The sequence below is a fragment of the Macroventuria anomochaeta genome (assembly GCF_010093625.1).
Source record: "Macroventuria anomochaeta strain CBS 525.71 unplaced genomic scaffold BU25scaffold_19, whole genome shotgun sequence".
NCBI classification, from domain to species: Eukaryota; Fungi; Ascomycota; class Dothideomycetes; order Pleosporales; family Didymellaceae; genus Macroventuria; species Macroventuria anomochaeta.
The window spans coordinates 12,869-24,685 of NW_022985380.1; the positions used below are offsets into that span (position 1 = coordinate 12,869).

The 11,817-nt window shown below is 50.7% G+C and overlaps 6 protein-coding genes across 6 annotated transcripts; 4 read left to right on the plus strand and 2 right to left on the minus strand.

Annotated features, from left to right (window-relative positions):
* Positions 1–1,664: 1,664 nt before the first annotated feature.
* BU25DRAFT_491701 (uncharacterized protein) lies at positions 1,665–2,329 on the plus strand (the record flags this gene model as incomplete). The annotated part of the gene is made up of 1 exon (XM_033711585.1): positions 1,665–2,329. One exon carries the CDS (start codon positions 1,665–1,667, stop codon positions 2,238–2,240), a length of 576 nt encoding a protein of 191 aa, XP_033560937.1. The 3' UTR covers positions 2,241–2,329.
* A 2,559-nt stretch (positions 2,330–4,888) lies between these two features.
* Positions 4,889–5,493, plus strand: BU25DRAFT_71547 (uncharacterized protein). The gene has a single exon (XM_033712043.1). It carries the CDS (start codon positions 4,990–4,992, stop codon positions 5,353–5,355), a length of 366 nt encoding a protein of 121 aa, XP_033560938.1. The 5' UTR covers positions 4,889–4,989; the 3' UTR covers positions 5,356–5,493.
* Positions 5,493–6,262, minus strand: BU25DRAFT_71558 (uncharacterized protein). The gene has a single exon (XM_033712045.1). It carries the CDS (start codon positions 5,877–5,879, stop codon positions 5,631–5,633), a length of 249 nt encoding a protein of 82 aa, XP_033560939.1. The 5' UTR covers positions 5,880–6,262; the 3' UTR covers positions 5,493–5,630.
* Position 6,263: 1 nt separating this feature from the next.
* BU25DRAFT_71549 (glycoside hydrolase family 17 protein) lies at positions 6,264–7,821 on the plus strand. Its single transcript, XM_033712044.1, has one exon. It carries the CDS (start codon positions 6,325–6,327, stop codon positions 7,516–7,518), a length of 1,194 nt encoding a protein of 397 aa, XP_033560940.1. The 5' UTR covers positions 6,264–6,324; the 3' UTR covers positions 7,519–7,821.
* A 570-nt stretch (positions 7,822–8,391) lies between these two features.
* On the minus strand, positions 8,392–8,670 carry BU25DRAFT_342778 (uncharacterized protein; the record flags this gene model as incomplete). The annotated part of the gene is made up of 1 exon (XM_033702925.1): positions 8,392–8,670. The coding sequence occupies one exon, from the start codon at positions 8,668–8,670 to the stop codon at positions 8,392–8,394; it is 279 nt and encodes a 92-aa protein (XP_033560941.1).
* A 1,605-nt stretch (positions 8,671–10,275) lies between these two features.
* On the plus strand, positions 10,276–11,111 carry BU25DRAFT_411290 (uncharacterized protein). Its single transcript, XM_033706517.1, has 3 exons — positions 10,276–10,743; positions 10,794–10,953; positions 11,013–11,111. The coding sequence occupies exons 1-3, from the start codon at positions 10,720–10,722 to the stop codon at positions 11,030–11,032; spliced, it is 204 nt and encodes a 67-aa protein (XP_033560942.1). The 5' UTR covers positions 10,276–10,719; the 3' UTR covers positions 11,033–11,111.
* Positions 11,112–11,817: the final 706 nt, after the last annotated feature.

Genomic DNA, 11,817 nt, shown 5'->3' on the forward strand with positions numbered 1-11,817 from the left:
CTCTGTACTACTCATTGCCCCCAGTCATCACGGCCTCCGGCTAGATGGCTATTACCTCAACTATTATGAAGGCTACTACCGCCTTGCCCGGATAGTCTACTGTAAGGAGGTACCTTGCACTATGCCTATATATTAGATGCAGAGCCCAATATCAGCAGTTCTGCTGGTATTGATGTACTTTTTGGCCATTTGGCGCAATGGGGCTCTGCATTGTTACATCTACCCTGACCACCCTAACGCCAAGCATCTTATGCTAGGTGAAAACGAGCGGTTGCATTAGCGGAATGACCTCTTAGGCAAGGCATTTGCGGCATGAAGGCTTCTGTAAGTCGCATTCGACTCGATGTTGTTTACATGACCAGCACGACCTTCGATGGAATGTCGTCATTTCGATATGTTGCAGACACGTGTATCTGGTAATGATATCCGAGCTCATTGCAAACGGCCCTGTTGATTCGATGCTATCAAGAACAAGTCGGCTGATATAAAGGCTTTCTGTTGCAGTAGTTGCAATAAATGAAGGTGTAACCGCGCAGGGCAGTCGGTCAGGGGTAAACCGCGCGAAGCAGTAGAATCAGGATATATTGTGTTGTTCTTCCGTGTTCTAGTCTCTCTCACCGGGCTATCAGTGCCTGTTTTTATGACGTATCTTTCGTTCAGACAGAGGTAGAAAGGGCTTGTTGGAAAGGGCAAGAGCACTGCGCCAACACACGTGGCACACATGACCTATTTACTCCATAAACCGTCACACTTGCACAAATTCCTCTGTCTGGAAACCATGATGTCATCTACCCACCAAGATGTTCTTCGGGCCAGAAAGCCATATCTCATCATCGTTCCAATTATCGAAGGGGGTCAGCAACTTGTGAAAGTCATTGATATCTCAGTCGATGTACCATCGATCTATGGATGGGTGGAGATATCTCTTCCTGGATTTAGCCACGATAATCCTATAGCTATGGGCGTTGTCAGCAGACTTGATACTGCGTCACTTATCCCAAACCTTATTTGCGCAAGCACTCACGCAGTTTATAGCCGGTACAGAAGGTCCGTCGACGTGCGATCACGGTCTGCGGCTGCAGGCATACCCAGAACCTGAGCACTCTGGTAGTTAACATACTCACACATGTGTTGTTTATATGCTTCTTGTGAAGGAAAACTGTCGGGCAGCGTGTACAGTACGCATGTGGGAAGGATTGAAGGATTAAACTGACTATTTTACATGCTACGGAGTGAAGCTATACATAAGGAAATGTCTACATTGTTGTCGTGTAGCTATCAACATGTAGTCGTGCGACGTAGCAACCAATCAGCAGATAAGCACCCATGCGACCGACTGCAAGGAGACACCTCAACCCTGACAAAAACTGTCGATATTGCATTGTTGTACATTGTGACCTCATTGAGGTCATAGTAGGCCCGAGGGTCCCACTTTTAGAAGCAGACCGAATTTATCGCAATAAACAAACACCTCGGCCCATCGCACTTTCCACAACTGCAACTCACCTGTCACCACTGTACGGATGTAATCAAATAACTCCTCAATTGGTCCCATGGTTTGCTTACTATTTCAGACAATCATTTTACACACTGTGACCGCCAACAAACGCGTCTCGATTCCAATCGCAGCTACCCCGCCACCCCGCCACGGTCGATCGCCCGCCATGTCCGACCCCGTCACCTACAACTTCTACGGCACGACCGTTCCGGTGCTGCGTAACATCAGCACTTCTGCAATCAACACACTTCGCACTGCCAAGGATGAGCAATCGAAAGGCAGTCTCCCCACGGACCAGGAGATCCTTGACTCCAGGTTTGGCGACATGCTGCCCTTCCGTATGCAGCCCGTTCTTCTGGCCAAGTTCTCAGTCGCAGCTCTTGACTTTCTGAAGCTGCCCAAGGTCGAGGTCCCCGCTATGAAGACCGATTTCAGAACTCTCGATGAGGTCATTGAGTTCTTCGAAGCCGTGAAGAAGGTCTTCGAGAACATCGACGAAAAGGCGTACAACGACGCTGCCGAGAAGAGCTGCGATGTCTCTGTAGGGCCTGGAAAACCTACGCTGCACATGACTGGTCTTGCGGACTACTTTCATGGCTTTGTCGTCCCCAACTCGTACTTCCACCTCAACGCTATGTATATGTTGTTAAGGAATGCAGGATTCAAGCTGGGTAAGGGTGTGTACGTTGGATCGTTCATGAGCGAGCAACAGCAGAAGGACTGGGCACCGTTAAGAGGTTAGAGTGTCTGAAATCTCTCATTGAAACGAAATAGCAGCGGGATGAACAAAACGTTCGCATGAATGGAGAGAATTAAAGCGCTCTCGAGAACGAGGTTTTATCAAGTATGTGCCGGTTATGTTTGGGGTCCTCCTTTCAATCACCCACGATGCACACAATGATGCTGATTTGGGGGCAGGCAACAGTCAGTAGTAGTATTCCCGGTTCTGGCTGAAACACAATTCAAACTCAAGATCTTACTTTACAAACAACAATGGACAGCCAAATGCCCCAGTACCCTTTTCATTTTCTATTGATTGCTTGTTGTATCGAACGCCCGGTGTACAGGCAATGCTTCCACCACATTACCATCCAGGCCAGTTTCGCAGTGTCAATCTGCACAATCAGAACCTAATGCTGGTATTTGCCTATGTTAGATTCTATCCCATATAGCTCTCTCAAGGTGGTCGCGGGGCTAAGTATAGTCATGCGACACGAGGCTTGAAATGCTGCATCGTTACTGGCTGCCTTACGGCCCAACCCCGCCGCCACATGCAAGAGCAGGGTGGGAAACGCAGCCAGATGTTGAGGGATCACGAATATTGACCTTGGTGTTTTTGTTACTGACCTGCTTCTACAGCCTCCTCACTGGCGAAAACCCAATGTTGACACCGTAACTCGCACACTATCCCTTCAATTCAACACACTTTATCATTACAAGCGCTATCGACATAGCCAACCCTCCTCGTACGAACCTGCAAGAACACATACATGATGTACTCCGCGCCTGGTTATCTGAAGTGGGTGCTAGTGTTCTTGCACTCGTCCTGATCGTTTCTATTGCTGTCATGCTGACAGCGTACAACGGCATGCCTGCACTGGGCTGGCGCCAACATGGGACGGTTTATGGAGTAAAGAGGTCATGTGTGCCACGTGTTTTGGTGCAGTGCTCTTTCTCTTTCCAACAAGCACTTTCCACCTCTGTCTGAACGACAGATACGTCATGAAACCAGACCCTGATGGCCCGGCGAGAGGCAATCACAGAACAACAAGAACAACACAATATACTGATTCTACTGCTTCGCGTGGTTCCCCCCTGATTTACTGCCTTGCGCGGTTACACCTTCATCTATTGCAACAACTGCAACACAATATCTGAACCTCAACGCGCTCCTCACCCTTCGCTCTACTTTCCAACGAGCAGTGTTGATCCTTCTTGTTTCTCAAGTCATATCGCCAAGGAAGTGGCGGTATTTCTCTGTTGATGCCCGTCCGTTATTGCATTTGCAACAGTTCGATGTTGGTAGTCGCGGAAGCCTTGGAGCCTTATTCCTCATCTTCATAATCCGTGGCTGCAGTAGACTGAAGGCCGATTGGCCCGCCAGAGCAGCTTATGGAGACCGGCGAAGTGGCAAAAGTGGCTGAAAGCATTGCAGTGAGCTTCCGTTGGTCGACAAGGTTGGAAATAGAGGTCAAGAACGGCACCAGCACTTCGACTGCATCTCTGCTATCGGACAGGGAGCCATTGAGGATGAGTAACACTTCGTTTCCCGACATGGACACCGCACAACCTTACAAAAGGCAGGCTTTGATGAGTACAGAGAGCGTGGCGGATGATGTTATTTCGCATGGCCAATGAGATAAGCACTAATTAATATCTATAGAACTCATGAGGTGATCCTATAGAATAGCAGAATACAACTTAGAGCCTGCTACATCGTTCATACGCTTGTCCCCTCCCAGCCCCAGGGTTCACTTCAATTGCACCATGATGCTTCAAACTCCTCCCCGACACCGCCTCACCCTCCAACTCACCGACAGCAACCGGCCAAATTGTGCGTAGCCATGAAGGCTGCTGCAGAGTGTTGTGGAAGATGTTCCGTCATGTTGATAGTATTCGAAGAAGTTACGTTGGGTACTTTCCCGTTGTTTATACCCTGGTGAAGAGTAAGTTGCGGCCTGCTGTCGGTTTTGCAGGTTTCGGTTGTAACGATAAGGCCTGGAGTCATTCCATGAATTGTTGTACAGAACGTCGGCTTTTGATGTCCTGAACCAAGGTTGGTGGATGACTTAGCCTTGCCGGAGTGGCTGCGCCCTAGCGACCCGTTCTTTGAGAGACGGGAGTCTGTCCTGCACCACATCTACCTTCAGGCCCTTAACTTCAGCCTCTTAGTCAGTCACATCCGCTGCTCATCATAGATCTCAACGAAATGGTTCGTTTTGGAGGATTCCCCCGGAGACTTCCAGGCTTTCAACAGCTGGCTGGGTCCCTCGCCTCGAATTTGGTTCTTACCTTGCTTCCAACCTTGAATTTACGAGTCCTCCTTAGACAAAAGAAGCATCTTCATATATGCATTTGCAACTTATCTACACTTGACACATCATTTAAAATATGTCCGACTACCTGTAGGCCCCGAAGCCCACTATGGGCCGCAACCGCGCTATTGCACACGATCTTGAGAATCTTCCTGTTGAGCTCATCGAAACAGTCATCAGAGAGGCAACCTTCGAACGGATCATCCCGTTATCCAGCTGGGCTGAACCGCAACTTACCCAAGCCCTCACGATAAGCCCCACCTGGAGACATCTGTTCGGAAACGGACGACTCGGCAAAAATGCCTTCGACTTACTGACAACTTGAGCGTATTGTGTCTCGACACTAAGCGTGAAGTGCGCCCATTCTTCGAATTCAGAGACATGTACGACGTCTCATTCCTCCAGAAGCAGTCGCGCCTAAGGATAGACGACGCCCATACCTTGCAACGTCGATAAATGGAGGTCCTCAGCGTCCAATTGCGCACCATCCGACCCTTTTCTCAGCTCTCCTTATTGGAGGGACTGGAGGCCTATCTGCCCGCTAAGAATCGAGCATTGTTCAAACAGCTCAGCGTTGCCGGACGATCGAACCTAAAAACGGACGAGCTGGAAATCGGCATCGCCCTGTACCAACGAGCGATAGCAAGACGCAGAGAGGACTTAGCGAGCGAGTTACGGCGCCTGGCGAGCCTGTATCAAGGCTTCCCACGGCTGATGAAGGCGCCCTTTGCCTTTCAGAACTCAAATCCGAGCGTGCACTATGTACATCGGCAGTTCCGCAGCCGAGCGCGCCAGCTCGAGAAGGCTTCTCTATCCTTATAAAACCGCGGCGACTGCCGCACCTTGATTCACGACGAGTTCCCAGCACTCGTGCCATACGACTGGACCCTACGCTTCTTTGTGACAGTGATGGAAGAAGGCCTGGTCCTAATTGATGACAAGTGTTGATTCATTCTTGATGACATGGCCTGCTGCTACCTCCGCGAGGTCGAGCATAGCGGCGAATTCCAAAACATCCGGACGGTAGGCACACCATGGTCGCTGTCTTTTTACTGGAGGACTTGCACAAAGGTCATGGCAAGGAAAGATCAACTGCTTCATAGCGGCGAAGGTACGTACACTGCGCACCCTGACATCGAGTTAACCTGGTGTGAGACGTTCGTGGAGGTAGTCGCTGGTCTGATTGTGAGGTTCCCCCATGCCGCCGAGGCAGTGCAGGCCAAGGGTGACCTAAAGGAGGCTGAGCCAGACGTCCTGGCGGAGCAGTTCGCAGATAAAATGGAACTGGAGTCTTGATTGTAGTCTGAATACCTCCTGGATGCGGTCCTCGATAGTGCGGCTTGCATTCAATCGATCTTTAAAGTGTTGATTGTACACTTCCTTGCAAAGTTGACAACTGTGATGTGAACTCGCTCTGGAGATGTGCACGATCAGAGCTGACGCTGCAGGGGAACGTGAAGTTGTGCTGCTACCTTGGGTCAGCAACCGGGTCTCGGGATGCGGAGAACGAAAACAAACAACACGGTGTTTGAGGCGCAAACACGGGTAGTTCTGCGCGAATCGCTAAGTTCCCAGGTTGGCGCCGAGCCTCAGCTGAGCCAAGCTGCGTCATGCGTGCCCAATCAAAAGCGCTGCAACTGGAGTCCGCAAATTTCCCGGATTTCGTACCCCGGGTGATCTTCAGCGCCGTTAATAAACACGCGGGTCCCCAGTCTCACTTTCACCCTTACACACCTGTCTCTCTTGACATTTTCCTTCACTTCTCCACACTCCTTAACTCTTGCAGCAAACATGCGCGTTTCAGCCGCACTCAGCATCGCCGTGACACTCGGCAGCACAGCTGCTCAAGACACCATCCTAGGTTTTAACTCCGGTGCCTCGGACGACAAGGGCAATGCGAAGAACCAGCAGGACTTCGAGCGCGAGTTCAAGGCTGCGAAGAGCCTGAACGGTGCGCCCGGCGAGTTCAACACTATCCGCCTGTACTCCAACATCCAGTGGAACACTCCTAGTACACCCATTGCTGCCTTCCCAGCTGCAATTGCGACAAACACAAGCCTTCTTCTCGGTATCTGGGCGTCTGGCACGGATAACATCGACAACGAGCTGAATGCGCTGACGGCGGCTCTCGATGAGCATGGTTCGAAGTTGGCGGATCTGGTAGTGGGCATTTCGGTTGGTAGTGAGGATCTGTACCGTGTGTCAGAGCCTGGTCTACGCAATAACGCTGGTGTTGGCAACAACGCCGACACTATCGTGCGCTTCATCAAGGATGCCAAATCGCGCCTCGCCAACACAGCGCTCAAGGACAAGCCCTTTACCCATGTCGATACTTGGACCGCCTGGGTCAATGGCTCGAACAAGGCCGTCATCGACGAGATTGACTTCCTCGCTGTCAATGCCTTCCCCTTCTACGAGTCCGAGCGCGATAATCAGATCAGCAACGCAGGGAGCCTGCTCAACAGTGCGTTGACTGCCACCGAGGGCGTCGCCGGCGGTAAGGACGTCTGGATCACCGAGACCGGCTGGGCGTACACTGGACCTGCATTTGGCGCTGCTGATGCCACCGTCGACAACGCGGGCGAATACTGGCAGGAGGTTGGTTGCAAGCTGTTCGGCAAGCGTAACGTCTTCTGGTATACTCTTCGTGACGCCAACCCAGACAATGAGGTCAAGTTCGCCATTACCGACAACCTCAGCACCACTCCCCGCTACAACCTGACGTGCCCGGCAGATAGCGAGGAGCTGCCAACACCTGCTCCTATCAGCAGCAACTCGACCACCTCAACTGGCAATGGCACCGGCAGCAGCAATGAAACCAACAGCGACAGCACCGCCAGTGGTTCGGCCAGTGGCTCCGCTAGCCCCAGTGCTACTGGTGCTGCTCAGGGTACAGGTGCAGGGTCCTTGACTTCGGTATCCATGGTCAACTCCATGGCTATGGCGCTATCAGTCATCTTCGCCCTCGCAGCTTGGGCATTGTAGATGTCAGACGTGACCCTAACTAGCTTCTAGATTCCCTTTTGTCAGTGTACAAGTAGGATAGGGCGTTTGGTATGTTCCAAGTAGTCAAAGGCTGCAGGTAGTCAATTGATTAAAATGACGTTGTGTCGTCCACTTCACCGTTCAACTGCCTAATGCAGGTGCGCGAATGACTACGTGACAAATGGGAACAATAGCAGGAACGATTGGGTTTGATGAGAGATGCTACGGCAGTGCAACAGATTGAAAGCACAGTGAGGTGAGGTGAAGTGAGTGTTGAAGGTTAAGCGCAAGGTCTGAAAGGAAGTTGGTGGAGTTTTGGGAAGGCGCGTTGTGGGGCACGATTCGTCACCAGCTTTAGCATCCCTGCGTCATCAATAAAACACGCTTGCAGCGCCACCAACCGCGACCTGATTCTTCAGTTCGAGCGTATGCTGTTCTCATGATCTATCTTCAATCGAGACAAGGGTTGTGCCGTTTTCTGGTCAGTCATCAGACCACAGCAGCAAGAAAAGGAGCAAGGCGCAAGCTGTCAGATAAGCTGGAATCATAGTGAACAGATCGAAGTTTAAAATTTTGCTACACCTGCCGGAAGCAGCTCAGTGAAGATGGCGGTATCGATTATGATTTCATCAGTCTTTTGCTGTCTCTTTGCATATGCCGGCCATGTACGTCCTTCTGTCCATCCTTTGCTTGTTTCCAAGCCATGTATCCTTTTCAAATCCATGCTTTCTACCCGTCTAGATGTCCTCTACTGTCTTCGTTCCTTCTCCAGTTCTTAGGACTTGCATGCTACAAGGTGTCACAACGCTGCCATGCCATCAGTGTTTATTGGGGTAGTGTCGCTCAATCGCCCACGTCCATGTCAACCCATCCTCAACCCTCCCTGTACTCCGGCACAGGACCCTTCCCCCACTGACTCCTCCTTCCCTCATAAGCCAGGCTGTTCATGTTCCTGATCCTCACCTCCGCCATGTAGTCCGCCTGCGCTACAGAGACTGGCTTGAACCCATCACCGCCTGGCTTGAAACTGGATATACGGTGAATGGCGTAGCCGCAAATGACAAGGCAGAGCGCGCCGAAGACGATGAGCAGCACTATGACAAAGAAGGGGAGTGCGTAGCCGGCGTCGTCGCGGGCGATCAAGGCGGGCATGATGATGAGTGGTCTGAGGTTGTGTTGACGTACTCAATAAATGGACGAGAGATGCGCAACGAGCGTGTGATGAGCAGAAGCTGAACTGAGGACAGTATGTTGGCTGAATCTGAAGGTTGGTGTGCAGGCTGCCGGTCTGCTAGGACAGTGATGAGAGGTTTGTAGTAGTTGGCCTGCGGTGTAGGTGGATGAGAAGCGTACGAAAGGTTTGTATGAAGTGTCGGATCAGGAGTAAGATGAACAGGCAGGCTTCTTCACATGGAATCCAGCAGGCTTATATACGTACCACTCTTCCCTCCCCAGGTCTGCCGTACCTACCGATATTTATCTCCTGAGTTCCTCAGTCGCAAACCGCAGCTCATACATTCCCATTTTTGGGATAGTATTCAACTGTATCATTACGACGATTGGTCCGTTCGGCAGGCCGTATGCATTCAGGCCTCCTGTGTAGCATGCTCGCACGTGACTTATGCGAACAAACCAATGAGAAGCGGATGCTGTGCGAGCAGACCAATCAGAGCGTGGTGAGGACTGTGTTGCTATAAACGGTTGTCACGAAGGACGCGAACTGATGAAACAAGCAGGAAGGAGAGGGCAGTATGGCGCATGGTCTTCTCTATATGTTAATCTGGTAATGCGTCGCTATGATGCTTATTCCTTTGGTGTAGGTGGAGCAAGAACGGCATCTGAAGTTTCAGATGTTAGTCAGCTAGCCACTTTAGTGCCGTTTCTGCGCCTCCTCGGACCTCAACATGTGCCTATTTCTTTCAGACTCACACAAGCATTATCAAGCGAAGGCGAGCCGCTCAGTTTGTTCATCCTTTGGTATCATGTCAACATTCACTCGTTCCTTACTCGCTTTATGCACCTCAATCGCTTGCGCTTGCCCCTGGCGAAATCTCTGCGGCTAATCAGCAATGTGGTTATAGCAGCCTTGAACAGCGCAACTATTGCCGGACAGTCAGCAAATAACGATGTTTTAATGAGTGGACAAACAGACAATGTTGGTGTTTGCTAGATATTGCATAGTTAGCGTGTTGATCTCGACCTACCTCGCAGCCACCAGTCTTACTCACAGGAGCGTATCCCTTCAGAATCCTAGCCTCCAGTCCAGGCACGCTGGCAGCCTTTGGCCTTTTTTTGCATCTTGCGATGATTTCCGAGCTTTGCGCAGATGCTCCTCCAGTCAAGCTAACCTCCGACCCAGACATTTCTGTAGTTGGTGTAAGGCAACAACATACTTTTGTTCGAAGAAAATGCGCGAACTGGCTCCACGCTAGGTTACCATTGCCTACACTAGCGCCGCCGCAATAGCCTTGCTTTTGGTTGTGGCCAACTGTGTCTTCATCTATCATCCAGATGCTACGTCTGCAGCCGAGCGTGAAGATTTAAAGCACGACCATCCAACAAGATCAATTCTGTCGATGAGTAATTATTATATCGGAGACTCGGTGCGCAGCGCGAATCGCGGGGCATTGAACTATAGAGCGAACGAGGTTTTTGCTTCAGGAACGCGCTTGCTCATGTAAGATGATCCCGATATCACCTATGTACCTGGCTGACCTGACCAGGCCATGCTCACCATGAGCGATTTTCAACTCGTTACCGGGCTCCATCCTTATCAGTGGTTTCCCACAGCTGGATACCAGGATCTCAGTGTATCATTGGCAAAGATTTGTGCAGCTGGCGTAGTCCTCAAGCATCACCCAACTTTGCTGTTTGACTGCACTTCGTAACTAGTTCCGGCGCAATACTCTCGGCTACTTCTGGAGGTTCCCGGGAAAGATTATCTTCATCATCATGCTCATTGTTTGTTGCCTTGATACCTACAGGTCACTATATGTGGGAGTCACAGACCATCGTATGTGGCGAAAGGAAAGGTGATAACATCAGACCGAAACCTACGGATCACGCCACCTATTACTTCAACCGCCACGAGGGCACGTGTACTGAGCACTCATGGTACACGTATACTTTCGAACGCGTCTTTCAAGCGAGTCAACAGCGCATGATCTTATCGGCTGTCTTACTATTCGGCTCCTTGCCGACATGATCACATCGAGGGCATTTGAGGTAGGCTTCGCGTCCAGTTCCTTTCTCGACAAAGACACTGATAAGTTCAGGTCTGGTGGTTGATCATCAGCTTCTGTTGGGGCGTTCTCAACCTGTGGATGCGGCCGACACTCAACGAAGAGGGCCACAACACGTGGACTTTCGGGCAAGTGATGGCTTTGCTAGTTGTCTTTGCACTCCTCATAACATTGATCGAAGGCTATGTCAAAGGTGAGTCGTCTTTGATTTTCGGCAGAATGATCAATGGCGACATTGACTAATGGTTGTTGCGGTATCGGTTGGTCCGTAAAAGGTCTGACTGTAGCCCTCCCTGACAGACTACCCTAGTCTAGTGTGTGAAAGGTCACTGGTCTGAGGTCAGGTATATAGTCGTCATCTCCCAGCTAGATAGCAATTCAGCACAGTATTCCATCGACCCGATAGTTCTACGTTATCGTTTACCGTAGCTATCAGTATATGTTTGCCAGCGGTCCGCTGCACTGATTGTCCCGCTCATTTGGTTAGTTCGGTTTGCTTCCCCAACTCTTCACTGCTATCCCCTTCTACTATATAGTCTCGATCGATTCCAGCCAATAGCTCAAAAGATCAATAAATAAAAATCATCTCAGCTCTTCCACAGTAGTTCAGGGGTGTCACTTCCGTCAATGACTCCTATGCGTCTCAGGTTTTGAGAGAAGTGGACTTTCCCGTTGATTCTTGAAGGAAGTGCGCTGCTTGGTATCGCGAGTGACAGAGGCACTCTCCAGGCCGCCTCCCAGAGATCACCGAAGACGTGATCTGCGCTAGTTACATTGGCGACGGCAAGGTTGCAAACGACAAAGATACCTGTCCTGGTGACAGCGGAGGCCCTATCATCGATACTAATACCGATTCTCTGATCGTAGTTGTCTCCTGGGGTTCTCTGGAGTGTGGAGAAGATGAGTTCCTTGGTGTGTATGCAAGGGTGGGAACCTCCAGAGGCCTCACCGACAAGCATCTGGGCGCATCGAACCGTTTCTGATCTTGTTGAACCGAACCAAGCTTCATAGATGCTGTGGCTCAGCGGGATATGGGTGGTATTGGATTTTTGTTTTG

Excerpts from the sequence above, each read along its gene's own strand:
- BU25DRAFT_71547 (XM_033712043.1), top strand. The coding sequence starts at position 4,990 with ATGGAGGTCCTCAGCGTCCAATTGCGCACCATCCGACCCTTTTCTCAG.
- BU25DRAFT_71558 (XM_033712045.1), bottom strand. The coding sequence starts at position 5,879 with ATGCAAGCCGCACTATCGAGGACCGCATCCAGGAGGTATTCAGACTAC.
- BU25DRAFT_71549 (XM_033712044.1), top strand. The coding sequence starts at position 6,325 with ATGCGCGTTTCAGCCGCACTCAGCATCGCCGTGACACTCGGCAGCACA.
- BU25DRAFT_411290 (XM_033706517.1), top strand. The coding sequence starts at position 10,720 with ATGATCACATCGAGGGCATTTGAG. Across the intron at positions 10,744-10,793 it reads TCACATCGAGGGCATTTGAG|GTCTGGTGGTTGATCATCAG; the intron begins GTAGGCTTCGCG and ends TGATAAGTTCAG. Across the intron at positions 10,954-11,012 it reads GATCGAAGGCTATGTCAAAG|CGGTATCGGTTGGTCCGTAA; the intron begins GTGAGTCGTCTT and ends TAATGGTTGTTG.